The sequence below is a fragment of the Psittacula echo genome (genome assembly GCF_963264785.1).
Source record: "Psittacula echo genome assembly, chromosome: 7".
Taxonomy (NCBI): Eukaryota; Metazoa; Chordata; class Aves; order Psittaciformes; family Psittacidae; genus Psittacula; species Psittacula echo.
In genome coordinates, this window is record NC_137740.1 from 9,822,237 (window position 1) to 9,849,588 (window position 27,352).

Genomic DNA, 27,352 nt, shown 5'->3' on the forward strand with positions numbered 1-27,352 from the left:
TCTGACATGGATTCTGAGTCCAGCGATACCATCCAAGTTTGGTGGGCTGTAATCTAATTTAATCACTTAACCTAATTTAACTGCTCATGAGATGTAGTTGACTCTGGTGCAAAAATGCAAAAAACAACTTTGTTTCCAAATTCTGTTAAGACATGGAAACGCTTTAACTTGAGTGCACAGGCTGAAGGCAACTGCTTCCTAGATAAAATAACCTCATGATAATGAAACCAATCAGGTGAGTGAATAATCTGGCATTTCACAGCTAATCCCTTTTGCTTCCTCTAGAGCCCAAATTCATCCTCAGTAATTTGCAGCAGTTACCTGAAGCAGCTCAGATAAGTTAGCTAGGGGAAGAATCTAATCCTCCAGTCTTTTCTTTGGAGTTACTATCTTTCCAGTAAAAAAGAAATTATGTGTGTATATATATTATATATATGCATATTTTTATTTTTATATATATTATATATATACATATTTTTCTATAATGCATATTTTATGTTTTAGTCTTGAAGGAGATGAACTCCTTGGTGATATGTGCTGGTGTCATCTAGTTAATGTGAGAAACCATGGTCTAAATCCAAGAGGCCCTATAAGCTATTCTGGGGTGGGTTAGGATTCCTGCCTGGATTTCTGTTCTCCCTTTGTTTGCTGCTCTCCCAAGAGCTTTGAAAATGCGAGTTTCATCCTATCATGGGAGAGGAAAAACAAGTAAAACTTCTTGTGGGACAGGACATTCTGGTGCCCATCTTGTGGGTGTGCATGACTGCTCTCTCTGAGTGATGTGTAAGGAAAAAAAAGCAAGAAGCAGATGTGTCTGTGGCCTGTGGCAAGGCAAGCAAGGATGCGTGCAACGGCCTGACAAATTCCTGCCTTGACAAAGACTCAGAAACTGGAATTTATGAAAACCCATTTATAATAAGATGCTCCTAACTTAGTGTCTGGCTGTCATCCGGGTGCATCCCAAGAAGAGTGGCATAAGGATAAAGCTGCCACATCACACATTCTTCACTATCACCGCAGCTTCCCTCTTGATGAAACAAAATCTTTCCTTGTCTGACAGCTCTGAAAACTGAAGCGAGAAACCTCAGTGATGTTGCTGTACTTGGAAGCACGTTCAAAACATGGCAGTCTTCTGAGCTAAACTTTTCCATTGCTCACGCTACAAAGGCAAGATGCAAGTAACAAATTGGCAAAGTTGCGTTTTAGAAGATTCTGCACATATCTGAGGGAACAGAAATGTTACCTCAAGAGTGCTAAAAAAAAGATCAAATTGATGATTTAGTTGTGTGAAAGATGTGTATGGTCAGCAAAGGCACGTCCTGTCTCATGAGCTAAAGCAAGGGCAAAATTCCTGGCCCTGCTGAAGCCCATTTGGCTCTCACCTCAAATGTTACTAGCATTACTCTGGTGGGGCCAGTGAGCCAGAGGTGTTAGTGGGGTCTGCCCTACCTGATGCTCACCTCAAATAATGGTCAATGAACTATTTTCCCAATGTTTGGGAAAATCCTTGTTGCTGGGGACAAGGTGTGGTGCAAGGTAGAGTATTAACACCACATAGCCTCCATTGATGGGGAAAGATAGGCTATTTGCGAGGGTTGTTCAGAGCAGGAATGAAATGTGGATGCTCTGATTCATCCTATAGAGGAAGTTATCAAGCCCAGAGATGGTCACAGCCCTCCAAGCTGCAGAAATTGGGTACCTGATGAGAGGGGTAGGGAGATGTTTGTCTGGGCATGGGCAAAAGGCATGGTCAGGCTGCCACGTGGCTTGGGGTTGAATGGAAGTGGGACCTGTGCAGTTTTAAGCCTGAGAATTATGAAAAGAAGCTATTACAGGATTCCATGATGTTAATGTCTTTTTTTCTGACCAGATCCACTCAATAACCCTAGCAAATCCTGATGATGAGTCAATTTTCTTCCGTCAGTGTCAGCACAGAGCAACACTAGAGACCACAAAGCAAAGAGAGAAATGCGGAGACAGCCTAGTGGAGCATAGAGCTCAGCCTAAACTTCTTGCCTGCTTTGTTCTTTTAATTCTTGAAAAGATTGAGAACAGGATGGCAAATTTCACCAGAACTGAAACAAAACCACATGCGTCTTTGTCTGTGGGTTAAGTGTTTTCAAAAACTACCAAGAATAAATGTTTTCCTGTTTTCACTGTTTTCTGTACCTTAGGACCAAGCCACATAGGATATTTCTTAAGACTCCCAAGTTTTCTCATGTGGACTCTCTTATTTTAGAGAACTTGTTTTGCAGAACTGTGCATCCCAGGGAAGGAAATAAAGGTCAGAAGTGAGAAAAGCCTACCTAAGGGCCTGAAATACTTCTAGTTTCTCAAAGACCACCCTGTGTGAGAATGACAGATTTCAAAATGGGTGGAACCTCTAAGCCTGGAGTTGTATCAAGTTATTCATGAAAAATCTCCAATATCCTTGCGTGGACCAAGATATCTGGGTGGTACGTTCTCACTCTTTCTTCAGCACTGTGGCCTCACAAAGTGAAAACTAGCCCTGCTTTTTCTCTGGCTTTCAAAATAACTGTGTATCTTGAAAAGCTGTCTCAGCAATATTGAAGGAGTGGGAAAGTAAGTGTATTATACCCCCATGGTTTCGTACAGTGCAGCTGTGCTAATAACAAAGTGCATTGAGACTGAGTCTGAAGGAAAGGCACAAAGTAGTCTCAGTAATGATCGATTGAATCTAACAGTAAAGCTTAACACAAAGGGAGATCTTTTATCCAGGTATTCTATTGTAGATGGGAGGTTTTTGTCTTTTCCTTTAGGGGGAAGAAATCTAGGATATTAATAAATTCAAGCCCTTTACAGTAATAAGATTTTTATTGAAATCAGTGGGAATGTTGTCTTCTGGTAGAAACTTTACTTTGAATTACTTTACTTATACTTACTTTGCTTTGAGTTAAAATCTTTAAATGTTCTTAGAATATTTTTTGATTAAATACCAGTATTGTGTGAGATTAAGAGTTTTGAGTTTACTTCCGGTTGCATGTCTGCAGGATGATGATCAGATTCGAAAACAAACAGGTCCACAGCTATATTAAATCAGTTTTCATTAAATTTGCTTTTTTTTTCCTTGAAAGAAGCAAGCACACATCAACATACAGCCTTCAACGGTCCTTCCTAGGTCTTGGGGTAATTACTAGTAGTACAGGAATAATGGAACAAGTATCAACTAAATGTAATATGCAGTTGCCACAGTGGAGCTATTCCCTCTGCATCGATTCTAAAGTACAAGTGGTTAGTTTATAACCCTCTTTAGGTTACAACATTTTAACGTTTCTGCAGTGTTTATTTATTCTCTTCCCAAAGAATGTTCTGAAATATCGAGTTTACAACCTGTGGCTCATGTGATGGTAGTGCAAACAATTAAGCTAGAAGCTTTCAAAGCCACCACTGGGATTTTGATGCCCAAACTCATTAATTTTAATACGAAGTGAGCTGCCAGTCGTCTTAAGTGGTTTCTAAAATCTGAACCCATAAAAACACCTTTCTACTGGTTCCAGTTTACTAGGAGCTGAGAGCAAGGTAAACACATGTAACAAAATAGTAGGTGTTAAAGGGGGAAAGTATGTGTTCAGATGTCTCTAAGACTGTTCAACCAAATGGTGGCCCCAGTGTTGAGCTGGCAGATGTGGACTGACCTAGGGGCTGCTCCTGCCTTCAGTGTCTCAGGGAGTTACTGACTGCTGAGAACATGAGGCACACTTTCGGTGGCAAGAGAAGAAAGTCAATAGAAACAGAAATCTTCATAACAGCACTGTGATCTGTGTTGATCACATTGTTTGTCTACTTTGAGCTCCCATGTCTGCTTCATTCTCTTGTTTCTGCCCACCACAGCCTCGTGGCCAGGGTAGTGCTCTTCTCCCCAGCATGCAGATGAATGCTGGGTTGCAGGAGGATCTGAGTACCAGAAAGAGCTGCCTTTGGGCAGTATCAACCAGCTTGTATTCCCTTTGCTTTGGCACAAGTGCAGCAGGCGGTCAGCCTGGCACCTCCTGGCCACCCGTCGCTGCCTGCTGCCATTGCAGTTACCCACATGGAGTCTGTAGATGTTTGTTCAAGTCCTTCCTGCCTGCCTAACCTGTCCTATCCAAGTTCACACTGTGTTACCTTCCAAGCTGTTAAATGGCAGCATATGCATGTTGGTACCTCACTGATCCACCATCATAGAATTATAGAATCAGCTAGGTTGGAAAAGACCTTTAAGATCATCAAGTCCAACTGTTACCCCAGGACTGACAAGTCCACCACTAAACTGGCTGGATAAGGATTAAGAACTGTCTGCTATTGCCTGAGGGACCCACCCAGTGCAAAGCTATGAGAGCCTTTCCTTTCACGTGAGTCTGGAGTTGGCTTTGCTTCAGCCATGAGCCTATGTCACAGCCTAAGTTGTCTTGAAGGCTTTGGAGAGCACCAAGATCTCTGAAGGTTGCTGCACTGATGAAAACTCATCCTTGACATCAATTGTGGAAGAAAGTCTTAATGGGTTAAGAAAACTAGAACCAGCAGATCTCTGTGGTGTAAAATAGAGCATGGAGTGAGTATGAAGGAATCTGGAAAGGACACACAGAGAGTCTGAATGCTTGGAAAAAGAGGAAAAATATGGGATTTTCTTGTGTCTTTTATTAACATAAGCAACTTTGGAGAATTTAGAATTAGTTTGAACAAGCATCTTTCTTTTCTGTATCTGTCATACGATCTCTGAAGAATTTCATTTATGTTGGCTACAAATAACAAAATTACTGTAGTTTTTGCCAGTAATTCTCATAGTAGCAACAACGAATTATCAGTAGCTATTGGAAGGAGCTTTGGGTGAAACATGATGCAGTGGAACTAGAGATGACCATCTTAACTGCTATTGTAGTGGACTTCAGAAACAATGAAAAAGAAGAAAAGCTGCCATTAGTACTAGATATGACTTTTTTGGAAGAGAACAAAATGTTCCAAAAGTGAAACATGTGGTTTCACTTGTAGCACATTTTGTACTTTGTCACCAATGAAGTTTAGGGGTTTTATTACTTTTTCATTAAAATGTCTTACTGGTTTCACTCAGGAGGCAAAACTTTTCACGTGGCTTTAATTGTTTCTGTCATAAAAGTCATAGCATCCCTGTAATAGAAATAGTTCTGCAGACCACAGCTTCATTTTGCCTGTTAATTCTCTTCCATTTTCTGTACCTATAACTCACTGGGCCATCCCGGGGACAGACGTTTCTCTCTTGCAATAAAGACCAAACAGGAACGTCTGTTGAAGTTTGGGGAGGAATCACTGTGTCAATACTGGTTTGTTATAGTCTTGTTTCAGATATCTTAGCTCACAAATGCAACATGTATCTATGTATCTATGTATGTATATATGTATCTATGGTACATGTCACATGTATCACATGACCACATATCAAAGGAGAGTGTTTGTGCTGGCTTTTTCTAAAAGTAGTGAAACTCTAGAAGATTAAACCAATGAAAAGGCCTTTTTCTGCATAGTCCCAGTCAGATGCAAGAGACAGTGTGATAGTGTTTCAAACAGGAGTGAATGGCTCTGGTAGTATTGCTTCAAGGTGGCTGTGTCATTGGCTATCTTTTCTGCTTCATTTCTTCATTGTACAAAATATGCTAGAGTTCAGATCTCACATATCCTATCCTGGCAGCGTAGCTACTAGACCATACTTCTGTCATCAGCCTGAGCTTCCATGTCACCACTCCTAATTCAGATGAACAATCATAATTATTGCTGCAGTCAAAACAATTACTTGTTTTCCACAGATGATATCCAAAGTTGAAAAAGAAAAAAAGGAACTAGCATTATCTCATCAGTTTAAGATGTTCAAGGCTGGTTTGGACAGAGCCTTGGGTGACATGGTTTAGTGGGAGGTGTTCCTGCCCATGGCGGGGAGGTTGGAACTAGATGATCTTAAGGTCCTTTACAACCCTAACTGTTCTATGATTCTATAAGATCTGCTTCTGTTAAGGTACCTGTTTCTCTCACATTTCTGCCATTTAACTTTCAGCCCGGGGGGGGAGGTAACATTGATGCCTAGAACAGGCTTTCAAGCCTGTAAGAAGTAGTTAAAATGCCAGAAAACAATAGCATATCAACTGTTTTTCCCCTGTTTTTCACTTTAGTGTTTACTTGAAAGCTTGCTAGGAAGTGCCACTGTTGTCTTTAGTTGATGCCCAAAGCAAAAGCCTTTCTCCTTGTATACCTTCTTAGCACCCACCGAGGAGTGTAGTCCTCTGCTTTCCATTTTTCTTAGCATGATGCCTCACTCATCAAATGTTTAAATGTTGTGTTTTGCAGTTCCAGGATGACAAAGACAAGCCCAGCCTTGGAAGGGTCCTCAGCAACAGCCCTGCCCGCTGTCCAGCTATCTGAGCAGGTCCCACTGACATCTCCTTCCCTGAAGCCGATGCAGATGGATGAAGAAGATAGCCTGTCTCCTCACCTCCTGTTGCCAGATAGCATCAGTCAGCTGGAAGAGTTTGGCAGACAGAAGAAATGGCACAAGAAGCAGCACAAACACCATCGCCAGAGGCAGTTCAATGACCTCTGGGTTCGGATAGAAGACAGGTGAGTCGTAACTTTTATGGACCCTGTCCCCTTCCTGCTGTCTCCTAACTGGTTGCTCTTTACAGATCCCAGCTCTTGGTGATTAGATCATAAGGAGAATTAGCAAAACACTAAATGGGAAAGACAGGTAGTGAGGTGATGGTTTTGGAGCCTAATGAAGAACTAGATAGAAGGCTGCTGGGCACATTAGGTGTAAAAGTAAAAGAAAAAAAAAAGCTATTGCTTAGAATATTTAAAATATACAGAAACAAAGATTTGTCAGAGTCAAAACAGGAAAAAAATTACAATGGAAAATATTCTGTGCTCGCCCTCTTTCTTACAGTAATTATTTTCCAATCTTTGCTGTCAGCTGTCAGCTTTCAGCCCAAAGATTTGCCCATTTTCCAACCTAGGATTCTTTAACGTTCTGTTGACATACCTGACTTTCAATATTAACTGTGATTTAGGGCTGAAATGTTTTAACATCTCAAACTGCATTGAAAACAGCAAACTGAGGCAAAATTAAGTACTTCTCTCAGGCTTCTGTGTGAAGAGAATGGAGGTAGGCATGTTTCCATGGCCATTCCAGTCTTGGTCCAAGGTTAAAAATTCTCATTCAGTGTTCGAATAAAAGCCTTCATGTTTGACGAGGGATTCTTGATGTGTGCTTTTAGGATTCCTGGGCAACTTATTCTCCCACCTCTAAAACTGGTGGAAGCTGTTAGTGCTTTTATCCAGGCCGAGTCATGGGCAGATAAACAGTCTAAGAGGTTAAAGGAATAAATAATCTCTTGGGAACTGGCTGCTCGCCTGTACATGCAATGATTGTCTTTGAGCATTACTGTTATTCCCGTTTTCATAGCACCTAAATTCCATGCTAGTGAAATGAAAGTGTATCTCAAAGGCGTCTCCCTTTGCTAAGGAAAAAATTCCACGTTATTGTGTTTAGGGATTTATTTTTTTTTGTAATTCATTCTTTTTAATGGAGAAGTTGCCTCATTTTTTTGAGAGTTTTTTGTATTCTCAGGGTGACTGAGGTAAGGGTTGTTGTTAAGGTGGTACCTGTTAATCTCAACATAGTAAGGCAATTTCTGAGGTTAACACCACCCTTGGTAAGAAGGATTTCTGTGTTTTGTCCCAAAATTATGTTCAGTGGGTGAATCCTCTCCACAGAGGATGCTTAAGCATGAATTAATTTAGTTCAACGTAGTTGATTGCCTCGAGGGACTTCTCTATCTTGCTTCTGCCTGGGGGCTGCTAAGTCCCATGATGTCCCAGCATTTCACATGGGTGTCTGATCGAGCTCACCATACATGTTGTGTGAGTGTGATGCTTAAATAGATCTGGTGGGACCCTGGCAGTTAGGGACAATCCTCTTGCACCCGTCCTGTCCAGCCAGAGACGATATTGGATATTGCGCCTGATATGGCTGTGGAAACGTGCAGCTGGGGGCTTAAAGCAGTGGTGCTTGTATAGCTTTGGTGGACTTTTATGCCTTATGCTGGTTTTATTTCAGTAAAAAACGTCTCTAAGAAAATTATTTGAAAGGGTAGTTCCCCAGTTAGAGTTATTTGCTGTGCTCCTGTGAGATTTCATCTGAATCAAAATCTTTAATCCCTCTACTTCCCATTTCACAAGGATGGAGACTGGGATAAGGAAACGTAAGTTTCCGCTCCCACCATGCGGGTGATGAACCAGACACTGTGTGTCGCCTTGCCTTGCTGAAAGATCCCAGGGAGATATTAGTGCAAGATCACAGGCCTAGAAATGAGGAAAGGCTGGAAGAAGGGAAGTCTGCCTTAGTGCTTTCAGATGGTTTTAGTGATTCTACAGTTCTGGAGTAACTTCTGGTGTTTTCCTGGAAACGAAACAAAACAAAACAAAAAATACAAACTGTTCAGCTAAATCAGAGACTCACAACCAGCTCTGGTTTCCCCATAAATTGGATGGGGTCTCAACTTTCCTAAACCAGCTGCTGCATATTGTGCTTTTGGCAGTTGGGTTTCATCAGCATTAATTGCAGGCTGGACCTTGCATAAGACAATAAACAGTGAGTTCTCTCTAACTGGTTCCTTTCTGATTGGCAAGAAAAGAGCAGAAATGTAAGCCTGTCACCAGGCTTTGTAGCATGATCATTTTGGGGAGGAAACAGCTGGGATGGCTAATAATATGGGCAATGGAGTGATAGCTGCGCATGTGAAGTTCTGTTGTGTTGCCTCAACAATGCTCACCGGCGCTCAGCAGTGAGACTGTTGATGGGTCATCGGTGTACTAGAAGTTCACACTCTGGCCTGTCCATAGATCCATTGTGCATTTGCATATATTTAAATTGGGGTCCCCCATGTGGCAGATGGACTGAGATCTCTGCATATAGTATTACCTTGAGCTATGGTCCCATATTTTGAAATGGTTCTTCTTTCAGGTTGAGTTTCCTAAACTCACCTGTTGTCACCTGAAACTTATTCACCTTTGAGACAAAAGGGAAAGATTTAGGCCATTGTATGGCTTTTGTGTGAAAGCTGCAGCTTAGTTTCTATGTGAGGTCTCCAGAATTCAGCTGTTTGAACTGCCTTTCAATCTGAAAAGTCAAAGAGAGATATACAGGTGGAGGACAAATCCAGGTGAATTTAAACCAGATTATTGATTCTTCTATGAACCTCATTGAACTGTGAAAGGACTGTGGTTCATACAGCTCTTTTCCAAAGCTTTATTGACCGTGGATTAGAGGACTTTATGAGCCATGAATTGCAGGGCTTTTATAGACTGTGCATTTCTGGGCTATCTCATACACTTCCATGGAAATCTTGGGGTGTTTTTTTAAGCTACCAACACAGAAACAAAGGAAATGAACACAGGAGAACAATCTTAAAGGAACATCAAAGGTCTGACTCCAACCTATAAAAGCCAGGAAATCCATAATTAATGGTTCCACTAAGACTTCAGCTCACAGAGTTGTTCGGGTCTGATCTGAGGTTATAGCTACAATCTGAAATGGCCTCGTGAAAAATGAGTCATCATTTAATGTCACACATCATTATTAGTATTTACTTTCAGCTATACCTTAGAGATTGTCCTTTCCTTTTTGTTCTGTCTTAACAGCTGAGGCATTTGAGTTGGCACCCCTGAGTGCATGGTATTTAGATTTGTGTGTTGGAGGGTTAGTACTGCTGCGGAGGATGAGAAAGCTGCTGCTCTGTCTTCTCCCCGTCTTTGACAGAGCTACGATTTGCTGATCTCCTGGGTAATCGGCTACACTGAAGGCTATTAGAAAATAAAAATGCTGATGAAATGTGTGGTTTCCTCTCCCTTCTGCCTCCTTCCCCCAAAATCTAAACAAAATGAACAAGTCCTGCCTGGCTGCAGCTTGTGTTTGAAATAGTTTTTCAAGAATCAGAATTAAATGGGAGATTCCAAGGAGCGGGACTTTTTTCTTTTAACTACTTGATTTTGCAGAAATATGCAGATCTGAAGTCTGTCTTTGGGAGGAATTTGAACTTAGACAAAACTTAAACCTGAGCTAGCTCCTGTAGCCAAAAGCCAGCTGGGGCAGCAGGGAGGGGAGGCAAAACCCTTGGGCTAAAAGGCTGCAGTTTGGCATACACAGTGTGTTACTGCTTCTGTTGACACTGTGTTAGCTGAGCTTCCCCTTGTAATATAAATAATTAATTACAGATCATTCACTGGCTTTTTAGGATGAGCTGCTCAGTTAATTGAAAGAGTAGAGAAATGTCTGTGATGTTTCAGAGTAGTCTATGAGGAAAGGATCAGGATCGCACCTTTGTTCTAGCAGGCACATGGTTTAAGGCTACATTCAAAACCAGACCAGGAGAACAGCTGGGGTAGAGCATTACAGCTTATGGGGCCATTAGGGAGGGAGAGAAGTTAGTAACTGGGAGGGTGTTTCAGGTGGTGTGAGGTTTGGAATGAGCGATGGCATCTGGGCGATATGAAAGAGAGAAATACAGTGGTGGGAATAAAGAATTAGAGAGGATGTAATGGGCAAATTCAGAGGTTCATTCCTACTGCCGAGGAAAAGATTTGTGTGAAGATGGTGTTTGGAAAGATAATGAGGACACACAGATGCTTCACTTACATAGGAAAGAAATTAAAGGACAAGAATTGTTATCTGAAGAGAAAAGAAATTCTTGTCCCAGAGGTAAGCTTAGCCCTGCAAAACCTACCATTAGTGAGAAGCAAAATGAATTCCTTCTGTCATTGGAAATGGCATTTCTCTGATAGCCCAGTGCCGACTATTCAACCCCAGATGAATGCAGTAACATCACAAATATTAATTTTTTTTGGAAGCAACGGTTATTTTAGGTTAAAAAAGTTATACCAGTGATGGATGAAGGGAGACAATGTGTAATAAACTGCTCTAAGTGTGTCTGTACAGAGTGAACCTTATCAGTTTGGATGGAATTTAAGCACTTAGCCTGTTATACTTTCTTTCAAGACAATGCAGTGATGGAAAACAGAACTCTGTCAGCTCAGACAAACTTTTAATTTCACTTAACTGCATCTGAAAGGTAAATTTCAGTAAATGAATCCAAATTGCTTCCTTTTCACAACACACGGTGCTGAAATACAGTACTTAACTTCATTAAAGAAAAGACTGCTTTTCTTTAGAAGAGACCTAGACACTTTTGAAGTCTAACAGGTAAATTGTGGTCAGATGATTTCCCTCCATTTGGTGGCTTTGAGCTTGATATTTCCATCACTGGGGCCTTGTTTGTTTAAATTACTCTTTCTGCCTCCCTAGTAAGGATACTGCTTGGAGAGTGCATGCCTACTGATGCTCATGGGGAGCCCAGTAAGCAGTTGCCACCATTGCATTTATTTGCCCTGTGTTCAATCAAGGATTAGGATGCAGCTTCAGGATGTTTCTGATGTACTACAATGAACCTGGCTTTCAAAGCAGCCGCTCCAGCAGCCAGGAACAGTGGGAGCATAGGTGTGTTGGAGCCCACCTTCCCTCCCTTGTCACACCTCGCTGCTGTTTGGGACTCAGTTGTGTTTTGTGGCCCCTTTCCTCCATCACTTCTGTGTACCATTTCCTTTGCTGTTCTCCTGGCAGGATTTCTTCTGGGGAAACTTTCATCATCACAGTCCCTATCAGTGACTCCCCCCAATCTCTAGGGCATGCATACAAATACCTGCTCATCAGAAAAGTCTCATGGTTTGGCAGCTTGGGTACAAGACCCTTTTGTCATGCTGAGTGGCCTCAGAACACCTCCTGGACAGATGCTCCCTCTTGGTTGTTCAGTGGAAGCTGAACCTTGATATTGTGAACTGGCATACAATCTGTTCCTAGGTTGCCCATTTTTTTATAAACTCTGGGGAATATAGTGGCCAGAAAAGGATATTTTAGGCAGTGAAGCAGTGGTTCAGTTGGTCCTTCTCTTTTCCAGTGCTGCATGCTTCTCTTGCTTCTGTGAAGGTGTCCTCAGCTCCTCCTGAGCAGAGAGCAAAGCTTGCGAAATACTCCATTTTCCCCTTCAGAGTTTCTTACTGTTTCCATTTGATCCCCCCTTAAAATGAGCAGATGGCTTGATGCTTCCTTTAAACGAGCACTGACATTGGCAACTCTTTCATCGTGCCCTTTGCACAGGCTCAAGTACACAAGCCCTCTAGTAGAAGTAAAATAACAGCACAATATGACTTAGTGCAGTATAAATGAGGTAAATCTCCTGACCGTAACATATGATACGGTGATGACATATCCTCCCTCCCTAGATGGTTTTTATTGAGGCTTCTTGGATTATCAGGTTGGTCAGAGTGCACAGAATGTATTAATTAAAGCTGTGAAGCCTGGGCTCAGCACACAACTCTCTCGTGCATCGCAGTAACGGACGGGAAGTCCTGATGTTCATGTCTAAAACTCTAGCATCTCCATGCTAATAGACCCTCCCTGTCAGCTGGCTGTGAGAGATGACTTCTTCCCCCTCGTAAAGTCAGGGAGTTCATTTGTTATCCTCCAGATGGGGCTGAAAAGATGTGCAGCCGCGCTTTCACCTGCTAGACACACAAGGAGATCTGTATGTCTTACTTTGTTCTGTGGTTGTTCACTGTAATGTGTGATGAAAGGAGCACAGATAAACTTACAACAAAATGAGCAGAAGCCCTGCATATTTACCTTCACTATTGCTTCAGTGTCTCACCGTCAGTATGAACAATAAATATAAAGCAGTATGCAAACCCTATTTTAATGAAAGCTATAAATACCTGAAGATAAAATCGTTAGAGATAAAACAACACAGGAGTCTCCTGGAAATAGAGACATGACTTGTATATAGATTTTAGGTTTATTTCGTAAAGCTAAATTATTGGTAATGCATTAGGCATTTTGTTTTCATGAAATTTAAATCCATCATGGATATTAAATCCATATTTTTGAAGGCGAGCAAGTAACAAAATTGGAGCACACAAAAGGCTGGATTTTTGAACAGTGAGGTATTTTTCAGCACTGGATATCCAAGAGCGCTTTCTGCTCCTTCCTCCTCAATGCTGATTAAGATTGAAAATACAATGCAAGATGTTTTATGGAACCTATTAAGAGCTTTCTCTTCTTTTCTTGTTTTCTACTTTTCATTTGGGATGTGTTGAGTAAAGATAATCTGTATTATATATTTATAGTTGCCCCAGTTTGCTGTATTTCTGACTTGGGCTGAACATAGCCCTACATTGCTAGCTTTTTAAGCAGCCTAAGATCTTTCTGATGCAGCGCAAACAAAATGTTCGCTTAGGATTCAATTTCAAGAAGGAGCAACTGCTGAGTTATGATAATATCTTTCTCTGCGATGCACATCCCCACTTGTTCCACCGTTTCTCAGCCAGTGCAGTCTCATTTCCACATGCAGTGCCAGGACTCCTCTTTATTTTGGATAACCTGTTAACTTTTCAGTTCCATGATTCTCTGTTTTCTGCTTAATTTTTCTCTTTCTCCAATACTCATTTGATCTGCCCTTTTTAACTCTGGCTGCATGAACTTGGCATGAGCCCTGGAGCAAGGAGTAGGAAAGGACCACTCCCGCATCTCCATCTTCATCCCCAGATCTGTGCACTCACCTCTGCCTCTCTGAGTTCACCTTGCAGGAAGCGGTGATCCTACAAACACTGCACTTCACTTTGCAGTCAGTCCATGCCAATGAAAGTGTGGGCTTTTGGACCTTATAGCAGCCTCCAGCAGAACCTTTTTGAGATAGGGCATGTGTCACTTGTAGCTACCATATCATTGCCATCTGGCGTTGCCACAGACTGCAGTGGATAGGAGGCATAGCTAGACATTGTTCTTCATTCTTTAACCAGGAGATGGATCTCCTCCATGTGATTTCATCTTCTTTGCTTTTCCTACCATTTTCACACAGATGCATGTGTAACCAAGGGCACTGCAGACTGGACAAGACAGAATTTGCTCCATTTATTCTTTGCTAAATTCATGAACATCATAAAGCAGCCCAGACTCTTTCTGCTGATGCTTTTCCTTGTCTTGACAACTTGGCAGCATCATGGGCAGTCTTTGTGATGGTGGCCAGTGCCAGGAGTGTTGGGGGCCTAATAGGGGCAGAGAAACCTACAATAAGTTGTTAGCAAAACCTTTATGTTTATGCATTGGATCACTTTATATTTCTCATTTATTTCTCAGAAGTGCACTTAGAGTTGGCATATAAGCTGGAGAAAAGGTTCCTGTGGATATAAATGTTGAAGCAAGTTTATTTTACCCATAGCTTGTAGCTTACCATATTAAGCTACCATGATTGAATAGATTAGACTCTATGTAAGCCTTGAGGTTCCCATCCGTAACTAGTTAGTCATAAAAACAAGGTTTCAGGGCTGGACCTATAGTACAAAGTGTCCGCTGTGAAGCAAGGCAAAAAAGGAGGGCACTTATTCCACCGAAAGAGTTAACACTAAGTGGGTTTGACTGTCTTCTGTGTTAATGTAAGGCTTTTTCTCCAGCTATTTTTAGTCTGTTCCAGCAGTGTGTCCCACTGTGGTCTGGTATGCAAGAGCTTTGCTGTGAGGTTTGCAAACACTTGTATTTCTGTGTTGTGAGAACAGACCATTTGTGTGTTACTGGAGCGTGTGTTCCTTCGGCGACTAAAAGGAAAGGCAGACCGCGCATGTGATCCGTGCACATGTTTATTGTTGCCTGTGAATAACCATGTACAGCAAATGGACTCTGGAAGAAAGCTTGTTAGCAGATGTCATCATGGCCCTTCCAATTTATAAATACAAGCCTTGACATTTATATTTCCCATATCCAGGGTTATCCTAGCCAGATGTTGCGAGGATTGGCTCCTTGGAGCCTTTAGCTATGACTCCTCATGGCATATTGTCTATCACACACCAAAAAAAATCTATTTCTGGCTCCTGTCAAATAGATAAGGGAAAACGCAGAGTACCCTCAGGTAAAGGGAATTCCTCTGCATTTGAAAATGCACCTTAACACAGCTCTACAAAACTATGTTCACTCAGCTGAAAACTAAGTTGTCTGGTTCAACAGGCAGAGAAAGTTCAATACACAGTAGCGCTTCTACCCTGCTGTTTGGGGTGGGTGAAGAGTGTGGTTTGTGTTACACTTGCAAGGCTGACTGCACTTGCAGACACTGTAAAAAGTGCAGAGTGGGCTCATGCCCAGGGTGAGGTGGATTGCGTAAACACAGCAGTGGGTAGTAAAGCACCTGTGCTCCCTAAGTTGCTGTTCTTGATACAGATTTTTACCTTCAGCAAGTGTGTTTTCCCTATCAAGCAGGATGGAGGCCAGCTCCACATTCAGACTCCCAACTTACAGCACTACTCAGTTGACAAAATGTAGCTGTTTCCATCTTCAGAGTGAACTGAATTGCTCCCTACACTGGTACAGCCAGCACTGACCCCTTAGGGAGGCTGGACCCTTGTGCACATGAGGTTTCATAGAATCATAGAATGGTTTGGGTTGGAAGGGACCTTAAAGTTCATCCAGTTCCAACTCCGTGCCGTGGGCAGGGACACCTTCCACTACAGCAGGTTGCTCCAAGCCCCGTCCAACCTCACCTTGAACACTGCCAGGGATGGGGCAGCCCCAGCTTCTCTGGGTACCCTGTGCCAGCTCCTCAGTACTCTCATAGTAAAGAATTTCTTTCTAATCTAAATCTAAAATCTACCCTCTTTCCATTTAAAGCCATTCCCCCTTGTCCTGTTACTACATGCCCTTGTAAAAAGTCCCTCTCCAAGGTCTGGAGCTGTTCGGGGCAGGAACAAGACGTTCCCCCACTGCTCAGGCTATGGAAGCAGCGGAGACCCATCCATGCCATGGCTTCTCCTTGCACTGCACCTGTCAGGGAGAAGAGCTGATACAGTCAGCAGAAAAGCTAGGTTTGGGTTGAAGATGGGACCTCTGACAGGACACTGCTTGCTGTGTTGATGGCTGTCTGCCTGTCTGCCCTAGGGATACACAGATGTGTTAGGAGGTCAGTTACCATCTAAAAGCCAGAACAAACCTTCTTCTCAAACAGTACAACCTTAAGCTGCACTTACTCTATATTTGAGTGATATTCATATCTAGCAGTGTCTAAACACTGAAAGATTGCAGACCTGGTGTTCCTCAAGGTAAAGCTCCAGACTTACCAGAGCTAGATAAAATCCATAAAAATGTCAAAAACTTCCTCTTCCAGTGAGTTACCACAACGAAAAAGAAATGCCTTTAAAATTCATTGGAAATGCAAACACACAAGAGTGTCAATGCCAGCCCAGAGGAGTAAGATAAGGGATGTAGGATTTACTTCTGGTTCTGTATTCCTCTTCTGACTAGTGAGTGTCACACCCTGTGAAATTAAGCGAAGAACAGTATGACAGGGAGGAAGATGACATTACTGTTGTGGTGGGCAGTTAGTTCATAAGAAGGGTTTAACCACAGTTATTTTGTGGTAGTGGGTTTATCTAAGAAGACAGATTCATTTTAGAGTGAAACGAGAGGAAATCTGATTCTCTGACAGCCCCAGCAGGATGGGCTGCACTGCATGCTGAAAACCCAGGAGGACTCCAAAGGGTGGCTGTGGTTTAAGTCCAGTTACTCACTGGGATGAGGGAGAAGTAGGATTTATTTAAATTCATATGGTTTTAATGCTATAAAAGCTGGGTTCCTGCAATTAGGAAAATGCCAGGCAAAATTCTGACTTCACTAACATCTCCTCCTTACAATTCCTGAATAACTTAACTGAACAAAGTAAGCATTATACCTGGGGCCTGAGCCCGTGATGGGGGAAAGCAAAGGAGCCAAGCCTATTGCCTGTTAGCTGCTGGGTGTCAGGGATGCCTCACGTTAGCAGTACCACAGAGGGACATGGTGCAGACGGTGTTCACAGAAGCTCAGTTCTGCAGGGACACTTCAGGATCCGGGTTCTGGCATCCAGGTTTTGCAGCCTTCCCAGTCCTGCAGAACAGCAAGCAGCTTTTCATGACCAGGCTGTCAGATGGTTTGGAAGTGCTTGGGCAGAAGGAGTTTGTGCTGTGGCTGGTATTGCTGTAGTTGCTCTGCGAGCAGCAGGAGGAACCCAAACCTTGTGGGCAATGAAGCAGCTTGTCCTTGGCATTTCTGCCTGATAGATGTGCCCTATGAACCTTCCTCCATTTTGCAACTGGGTCTGTTGGAAAGAAAAGAAGCCAATGCTTTTGTTCAGTGGAACAAGCTTGAACTTAATCCTGCTCCAAATAACAGGTTCAAAGATCTGACCCAATCTTAATTATTCCTACTAAGTGAGACTCTGGAAAAATACAAGCAGGAAAGCAAGCCCAGTGAATTAGAGAGAAAAATGTGATACAGACTAAGTGGAGAGAAAAACTGTTACATGGGGATGGAAAAAGAACAGGGAGAAGGGAAAAGAGAATTAAAATCAAATGGAAAAATGCAGTATATTGGACATCCATTTAAGTCGGTTTATATTTTCGTTGTTCGTTCTGTTCTTTAATACATTGCACAGGCATCTTCTTAGTTGAAATAACTGTGTGTCTTGGAGAAAACAATTTGACAGGATGGTTTAGGTATTTCCCCACTATTGCCTATTCTAAATTTTAAAATCTAGAGGGGAAAGTTGATACCTTTTACAGTGTTTAACAAGAAAGTGACAGGGTCAGCTATATACGTCTCTATGAATGTATGTGTTCCCCAAGCACATCTAAACATGCATGGTTAATTCTATGCATCTGCAAAAAGTATTTGAGCCATAGATCCCACACAATGCCAAACAAACACTTGAGTGCACGTAGGAGAGGGCAGACCGAGTCACTCTGGTTCTAATTAATCGAAAGGTTGAGCCCAAGACATAAAATATGGATTATGATTTTGACCACTCCAAAAATGTGAATCGTTTTGCATGTGGGGCTGTATTGGGGAGAGCAGACTGTTTGCATAATACAGATAAAAGGTAGATATTCTACTCATGCTTGGGATCTGGTTCAAAACCACCTGATTGCAGCACCATCAAGTGAACTCTTTACGTGTTGTATATCAACAGGTTACCCAAAAGTCTTCACATCTTGCATCACTGGCAAGATTTTTACAATACAGAGCCCATCTGTGTATGCACCCTTGATGTTCTTGCTTACTTTGGCTGTAAGAACTGCAATCATTATCTGTCCAAGGACCAGTGAAACAAGCACTTGGTTACTTGAGCCGTGATGATGAGTGCCTTAATTGCACATACAAATCAGGTACACAGCCAGATGTGTGCAGTGGGTGGGGGGTTTGTGGATGGTTTTGAGCCCACATCACTATTTAGACTATCATGAACACATCCTGGCTCAGATGTCAGTGCAGAACTGGTGAAACAAAGGGCTCTGAGCTATCCCATCTTAGCAAGGGCCAGGCCCTGGGTAAAACTGGGATGCATTATCCTAGCTCTGTGATTGCCTCGTCCCAGTGCAGAATCGCAGGGGGATATTCTTAGGATATTAGAGAATCATCAAAGCATTTCTTAGAAGGGCAAAGGAAAGAGCTAATGTTGTCATCTCCTGCCTCAGGACCACCCAGACACTCTGCAACAAATCATGGGTCTTCAGCTACAGTATCTTGAATTACTGTTCACAGGGATTTGAAAGAAATTTTTTTCCCTCTTTTTTTCCTTTTTTAAAAGGATGACATGTAGTTTCCTGATGGGCTGGTTTTAATAAGGTCGAAATCTTTGTTGTTGCCAAATCAGAGAGGAATATAACATCTTTAAGTCATTAAATGGGAATGGGGTAATTACTCAGAGGGTGTGCTTCAAAGGTTATTGGGTTTTACAATGCTCTGTGTTTTTACACCATTCTGCAGTTGTCTGGAAAGGAGTGGAGGGCCCGATTCTGCCACTGCCACATGTTTGGGTGCAGGACTTGTATTTGCAAGGTTTCCTGAAGGACTCCAGGGCAGGAGGCTGAAAAGGGCCATACACAGCCTCCTCTGGGGATGGGGGAAAGCTGAGCCTGTGAGGTGCAGGAAACATTCCTGCATGCTGGAAGTTCACTTCAGAAAAGGGCCCTTGGGCTCTGCTGGAGTTGTTTCTCACCTGCTCCTTCCCTACCTGCTAGATGCATTCTCATGTCCACCTTCACATCACTGTGTCCCCATGCCTGAGGGACCTTCAGGCCGCATAGCTGTGACAGCAAACCCCTGCTCTTACCCCTGTCTCTGATGCAGCAGTCTCCATTGCCCCCATCCCATACCTTCCCTTCCATCCCATCCCCGTCCCCATTTCTTCCTCTGGCCCCACAGCAAATGACATGCTTTGCCATAACAACGCGCCTTTGGGATGTTCCTGTAGTGCTCAGCCTCGCTGCAGGTTGGTGTCACTGGGGCCTGAATTTGTCATCATGGAGGTATTTTGCAGGTGGCCCAGGCAATCGGGAGCTGCAAATCACAGCGAGAGCCTGCAAAACACTTCACTTTGGGTTAATGCTGCTGGTGTCACGCTAACGCTTCAGGGTCTTGACTCAAATCAGAGCCAGGGGAGTGATAGAAGTGAAGTGATTTAACACGGTTTTGATGGCTCCTCGGTGGGTGACACATGGATGGAAATCAGATCTTCCAGCTGCATTTCAGTGTTGAGCCTCCTCCTGCTTAACACCATTGTGGCCTCTCTCAAGGCCCTGATCCAAGTGAGCCACCTTCTCCTCCTTCATGTCCCTCAGAGCCAAGACCCCAAAGAGGGGACAGCAGGCTGCTGTCCTGCCGTGCCTGTGGTTGAGGGGCTACTACACTACCATAGAGGGGAGCTGTATCCCCACCAGCTACTGCTTTTTTTCATTGCAGAATCAGCAGTTTTCCTCTTCCCCACCCTGTGGCCCCATCCCAGTTTAGGAACCAATCCTTACCAGTCAAAGCTCTCACTGGGGCAAGAGCTTGGCTGGGGTTCAGGGACCTGAATTCCAGAGATAGAGATCTTCGGAAGCAGCTCATCTCACCCACCTTAGAGACATGCCTTTGAGGGGAAAGGATTGTTCTCTGGAGACATTTTGTTCCTCATGAACACAACAGAATAGCTCTGACTACAAGCCTGCATCTGACATAGCTACAGTGATCTCATCCTTTAAATCCTGCTAAAGACCATCTAAAGGACTGCCCTTGACTCTCTGATGGCTCCCTCTGTAGGTGCTGCTGACAGCCTGGGTCCTGCATTTCAGGAGGTGAAGGTGCCTCCCATCGCTTGCCTTCAACCGCCCAAGCATTCCATCTGTGTGTGCAGTGTCCTGCTCACCACCACCACCCTTCCTGCGCTTCGGTACACAGTGACAGTGTGGCTGAGGGTCCTGGCATGATAGTTCACAGCTTTCTGCCCTTTCAGAGCCAATGCCTGGTGAAACTTGTGCTTCCCTTTTCCTCTTTTCCTTCAATATCCTCTCCTTTCTCCTAGAGATAAGCCATGGCAGACACGGTCCTAACAAAGAGCAGGGTTGGAGGAGCAGACCTGTATCCGCATGCCGTTTGCCCCTCCACTGGGGTCAGAGGCTCACTGGTGCCCACTTTAAAGAGTGGGACTGCTTGCTGTCAGTCTCCAGAAGAACCAAAGCATTGAAATAAGGCTGGATCAGAGCTTGACATTCCTCTCAGGTGGAAAGATGGTTCCCATTTGAATCTCATCAGAAGGAAAGCTCAGATCAACAGCGACGGGTTGTTGAAATGCTCCTGGTGTGGTTACCTGACCCCTCTATTGACAGCGTGGCTGCAGATGCCTCGCAGAGAGGGTGGATGCTTGCAGTGTGGGAAATGGCCAAAGATCTGGGCTCCCAATAACCCTGGGGTAAAGGGAAAATAGTAGAGATAAGGCTGTTCTTTTTTGTGGCTCATCCCATTGGCCACAAACCAGCATGCGATATTGGTTACTTGTTCAGACATGCAAAGGCAGTTTACTACACTACTGCAAATAAGCAGTGGCCTCCTCTGGTCCAAAACTGGATTTCTTAATCGGATCCAGGTTGGATTATTGTTTCTTTTTAATGAACTGAACCTTGCGAGAGCATGAGCCTCTTGGCCTTGTTCCCACAAAGGACTTCAGGACGTGCTGAGTGGTAGGTATGTGAATACTAGCCTTGCTGGAAGAACTCGTGTGCTTGCAGTGCTTAGCATCCTGCTAGTTTGAGACCCAGAGACTCAGCATCCTGGAGGATTTATCCCTCAGGATGCAAGAACAGTGTCCGTAAAGAAGTCAGTGATGGAGAGATAGATGGAGCTGGGGAGGAATGGAGCTCATGCTGATCTAAAGAATCCCTTTATGGGATGTCCATATGGACATATTAAATAATAACCTGAAAAATTCATGTTTATTTCACATAAATAATGTCCATTATGTAATGGACACATTAAATAATAACATGAAAATTTCAGGAGGTAGAGACTTCACATTCCCTGTAAGAGGTTACTCTTATGGTTAAATCCTTGTGAGTTATTTCTAGTGTGATTCCCCCCCTGTCCCCAACATACTCCTTTTCCTCTTGGTTGAGCACCTATTCTTTTCTCTCATACCTGTGGTCAGACTTGTTTCCAGCCAGCTTGTTTACATACTGCAATGGGTTGGTCCCAGAGCAGATGTATTTTTCAAGTCTTGATGGATAAATTCTGGTGACATAAATAGGTCTGGTTAGTTCCAGGAATAATTGTCTTCACTAGCAGAACATTATTTTTGATCACCAGAAAAATAATGTGATCAACTCCTCTCACATCTGCTCATTAAATGAAAGGGGGGAAAAAAATAGGGCAAAATTTGTTTGAAAAGAAACAGGAAGCATATGCTTAATATCACTTAAGAAACCTCTAACCATCATAAGGTTAGCATCAAATAACAAATGCAAAACAGCCATTATTGTATTTACGCAAAAATTTTCTTTCAGTTTACTAGCTCTTTAGGCATTCAATTGAAACATGCTTTTTTTCAGGGTTCAATCTCTGCTGGCACATTGTCTTGATAAGCTTCTTTCATCAGACGCTATTGTAAGAAAGGCTGTCTGAGTCCACATTTGTTTACATTTATTAAAAATAGTTGTCATGTGTTTGTGTAGTTCCTTTGATCCAGAAAAATCCCCAAACACTTTGTAAGTTCTGCTTGAAGGGGTCACTTCCTCCACCCTGAACAGAAACCCATGTTGGGACTGAGGCAAGGCACCAGATTGAAAATGCATGGAAATACCACCATTATTCGGTCAATCCTCACTGAGCACCGTCGGTTTTCCAGGAGCTTCAGAACAGTTACCATAAAGGCAGTTTGGACTTCAAGGGTACAGAGTGGTGAAAAGACCATTTTCCTTCGGATTGCATGTTTTTCATGCACTTTCTTCTGCTCTGCAAATAAAGAAGCAGTGGCACGTACTGCACAAAGCATTGAACTGGCAGTATCTCAGCTAGACCTACTGTTTTCAGTTTGGGGCATCTATCTCACTCCAGAGAACACTGAGCAATTAGGCAGAGCCAGAGGAGAGCAGATGAAAGGATGGAGGGAAAGAACCAGAGGACTTGCAAAGAAAGGCAGAGGAAACTGTTTAAAGGAGAGAAAACTGTGGTGAAACATGGTTAAGTCTTCAAAACACGTGGAAGGATGCTGAGAAAAGGAATAACCCTGTCCATGGGGGTCAGTCATGGACTGGCGCTGTAGCAAGGGAGATGACTGGTGAAATACCAGGCTGTAATTCTGGATGTCAGGAATGGTTAAATGCTGGAATGCTGAGTCCGCAGAGACTCTGGAATTGCTATCATTTCCACATAGGGTTTCTTTGAGACTGGATTAGACGTAAATGTGAGGAGAGGTTTAGATCTTGCTCCTGTCTTTGGGAAAGGTGGGCCAGAAAGCCCCTCTTGGTCCTGTCTTCTGCCATTCTACCACACGTGGTCAGATGAGCCTTGCTCAGATGAATAAACCAAGTCAACCTAAAAATTCATTTGTGAGCTCCTTGCAAAGTCCTCGCAAGCTAAACCAGAGCAGAAATTCCCCCAAAGGGTTGCATGTGTGTTTGTTTTATTTTCCAGTTTTAAAGTGCTCCCAAATCATGGAGGTGCTCCAGCATGCCCCCAGCATAGAGAACTTGAATCATGTAATTGGATTCAGTAGGGTCTGCTGACAAAGCCTGTGCCTGAGGCCCTGTTTCTGGGGAAGGTTTTACACGTCCTAATGATAGTAAGACAATGTATGACTAAGGCACTGATTTGAAAATCTGATCAAAAGTACAAGCTCATGAATATGATACCGCGGGTCATTTGGCTAAAAGATACCTGGAGCCTTCCAAGTTCTTAAAACGATCCCATACACAGAAGCAAAAAAGAAAGGTATGAACAGAGGAACCAGTGGTTGCCTGTTCACTACAGATCGTGTGGAATGTTTTGTTAAAGATATTTTTATCAGACACGAAAGACTGAAATGCAGAATATCCTGAGCTGGCAAGGGAAGGCGTGATAATAATTTAGATTATATGCCTCAAATCTGTGAGTGATTTATGTTACTCTCTATGTTCATTTCAGGAATGCTCAAAACTTCCTTGAGGACAGTGGAAGGTTTCTAGTTGAGTACAGGGGGCTGCTGCTGCTTTCATGCTTAGGGAAGAATGAGGGTCAGTGAGATCCTGTGTGCACAACCAGATATGCTCAGAGGGAGTTTGGAGAAGAAGTTATCTCGTGACACCAGAGCCACCTCTAAGATTAGGTTGTAATCTAACCTGGCTGTCTCTGTAATCCCTAGGAAGGTAAGGACCCTGAGCAAGAGTGAGTCCCCCCTTGAGACCTACACTGGAATGAGATGGACCACCTTCTGGAGAGGTTTCTCTTCCCATTCAGTCTAGAAACAGCCTAGTCACAAACTTAGACCAGAGGTTTTACAAGGAGTCTTGCAGCATTTGGTAAAAGGGATCATTCTCTATTAATGTCTCTAAACCACGCTGGCAGTTGGCTAGAAGTAGAGTTGCATTTGAGAAAATGTCTTACATGGATAAACTGTGATTCATTTGCTATTAGCATGCTTTGTACACATTAATGGAAACACACTGTTCTTCTCTTATAAAGCACTTAAGGATTTCTTAAAAACAAGCATCCTCACCTAACAGTATTTTGCCTTGACAAAGACCCCTTTATAGAAATCAAATGTCTTGAAAACAGAAAATTACCTCACTGGCTTAGGAGAAGGGTGCTCAAAAATTCTCAGGACTTTCAGGTCTTGTAAGTAAATTGGGAGTGGGGTGTTTTTTCCCCAAAAAAGTACCTGTTTTCAAGGAAGAAATAATAATAATAATAATAATATGGTTCTGGCAGTTGACTAGAAAATGGAAACATCATACTGAAGCGTAAAATGTTGATTTAAGGCTGCTTTAGGAATCGCTTAGATGCAGTTGGCTGATAAATGGGCTTGTGATTCTTTCAGGGTTTCCCTGGGCAGCTTGTGTCCTCCACTGGACATCTCACACAATGCATCCCTTAGGTGCAGAAAGGCAGTTTGCACAAGGGACATTTTAATCTCACTGGAGGATCAAGCCTAGAGAATGTGTCAGAAGCAGGATACAGCAACTGCAAGTCTGAATGGCATTTTGGAAGTGTTTTTTTAATTGACATTGAAAAGCAGACCCTTCTTGCTGTTTAAAATTTAATTTAAGGTTAAATGATGTAGCTCTGTAAAATGACAAACAGTAATGAAAAGATGAGTACAAGCACCTACCTACTTACCTTAGGGAAAACTGGTACAGGGGAAAAACCCCAAAACTGTGATCCCGCGGTCAGTGTTGGCAAGTCTGTGTACCACAGCATCACTCAACAGGATAAATGAGATCTGCATCAGAAGTTGGAGCATGACTGCATTTCTGTTGAATTACACAGAGCATTTAGTGCCTAGTTTTCTTAGAAATATGCTTTAATGATGCTTTGTATTCACTGTAGGAAGGCCATTCATACTCACAATGTAATGTAATATTATTATCCATATACTACTAGAGCTTGGATACAGAATGCCTAATCTGGTATCCTTCTTGACAGCACTAAATTAGCTGCTCAAAAAAAGCTGGACCAATTTGAAACAGCAGCATCAGCTTATCCCAAATCAACTCTTTGTATTAAGTGACCACAGTAGTTTTGATGCAATACAGAAGCAGCTCTAAAGCTATGTGTCTTGCATCATCAGTTCAAGACATAAACCAACAGCTCACCATAGGAATTTAGAGAAGAGCTTTCTCCAGCAAGGCTTGATTTCAGAATTCTCTATTTACAGCAATTTGTTCCTCCGGAACAAGCACCACTTCTTACTGTCAAAGTTCTAATACTAGTTAGATGGATTATCTACTCCCATGAATTCCCATGTCTTTAATTCAAGGCTGCCTGGTTTTTTCACTCTTATTCATTGCACATTAGTTAAGATCACTTCTAGCTACAGAACAGCTATCCCACCCAGAAGATGTGGTGACAGTATAAAGGTTGAGGGAAGAAATTGATTTAATTATCCCCAAACCCAGTGTGAAGTGTAATGTGCAGTGATTGACTATTGGATTTGATGTAGACCCACATGTGTGTGTATTTACCAGTATTTGCTGTTCTGGATGGACTCAGATCTCTTCACACTTTGTGACTGACTCAACACATTTTTGAAGCATCTGAGCTAAAAGCCCCCTCTGGTATTGCTTAGACAGAAAAAGACAAAAGCTTTCAATGCTACTAAATCTGATTACTGCGTGTGATTCTGGAACAAGATATTGTTTCTTTTATCTGATACTAGGCAAGATGCAGCCTTTTTCTTCCAAGGTCAGGATCTCAGATACCATAGCTAATTATTTAGAAAACTGCATAGCTTCTTATCCCATAAGAAATTATTTGGCAGTCATTTTCAATGCCTCCAAATCCTTTTAATGGAAGATTCATTAAGTAGCACAAGAAAATCTGCAGGTATTAGTGTCAGATCTTGTTTTGAGGGGAACCTGTCTTTTCTGTCCTTGCTCCACAGCAGAATGCCTTGGTTTTAAGTCCGGAATCCACCTTGCACATTTCACATGCTTAGTTGTGCTGCTCTGTGACAACTGGTGGATTATGGATCATCCATAATGGATGCAATGGAAGCATTTTATGAAATGGAGATTACAACTTAAAACTTTCAAATCAATTGTAAATGGACCTTTTTGACCTACAGCGTCATGGGAATCGTGATGAATTCCAACCTGCAAATTCAAATCAAAGTGCTAACTCAAGCTCCAATCAATAAGCAATCGCAGCACTGTTGAAGCAAATGCGCAGGGAAACTTTACACTGAGTCTGGTTCTGGCATTGTGATTTAATTCAAAATGGTTTAAAGCCAGGAGAAAAGAAATGAAGCTGCTTGGTCTCCTGTGTTCAAGCTTATCAGTTGTGGAAGGGGATCCTGAGAAGTTCTTTATGACTAGTGAAACAGGGAAAGGACATGTACTTAGGATCCAGTCCATGGTCAGACAGACATGTCCCTGAGACATGACTAATTTTGAGACCTTTGGTGGCAAGAAGGTACCTAAGAACATAAGAATGATGCCATCCTGGGTCAGCATGAAGATATGTTTGTCAAAGTCTCTGATGCTGCCCAGTAACGCTTAAAAAAATGAATGAAATATATTAGACATATCAAGAGTGATGCCTCCTTTGGCTGTATTCCACCAGCCGGAAGAAGCTGAGGAGCATCCTGAATCAGAGCTGTTTCTAGATCATCACACTTACTAGCCCCTGGGGTTCTCCCTGCATGTCTAATGCGTGCAAACAATAATAATAATGGTGATTGTCATTGTTACTACTGCATAGAGTGACAGCTCACAGAGTTTAATTTCCTTCTCTTGTGTTTTCTCTTAGCACCACCACGTTGCCTTCCTATATCAGGATAACCAACGGCTACATCACAATCAAACCTCCCATTTGGATTTCAAACCAGCTGGATCAGAGACCACGTTCAGATCACCCATCCCAGCCTCAGCCTACAAGCTCAGCTTCAGCCAGCCTTTTATGGCCATCAATAACTTCTCTTCTCTGCGTGGCCATAGCTTCTTTACTCCTGAATCTACTGCAGCCTTCCTGACCACATTAGTATTACTTCCAATCCCCTGGAATAGAGAAGAGAGATAATTTATGAACGAATTGGAGGTTAAGACAACAGTTACATCTGGACCTTCTCAGTGACTCAGTAGTGCCTTCTAGCTGATTTTGTCTCTTTGCCCAGATACATTTTGAAACTCTAAAGCTTTATTGTAACACTGACTTACATCTTCTTTTTGTAGAAGGATCTTTATTTCCCATAGTGCTATGGGGTTTTGTAAAATACACATGTTCATATAAAGAAAAAAACAAAAAAAGAAAAAGAAAAAATGT

The 27,352-nt window shown here is 42.6% G+C and overlaps 1 protein-coding gene across 1 annotated transcript in view; it reads left to right on the top strand.

Annotated features, from left to right (window-relative positions):
* The window catches only part of TRABD2B (TraB domain containing 2B), a gene marked incomplete at its 3' end in the record, with an annotated part of 297,475 nt that extends 270,413 nt beyond the window's left edge, over positions 1-27,062 (top strand). Inside the window, exons 6-7 of the mRNA XM_080624083.1 lie at positions 6,313-6,582; positions 26,840-27,062. Coding sequence (XP_080480209.1) covers positions 6,313-6,582; positions 26,840-27,062 — 493 coding nt within the window. The remainder of the gene's footprint in view (positions 1-6,312; positions 6,583-26,839) is intronic.
* Between the last annotated feature and the right edge of the window lie 290 nt (positions 27,063-27,352).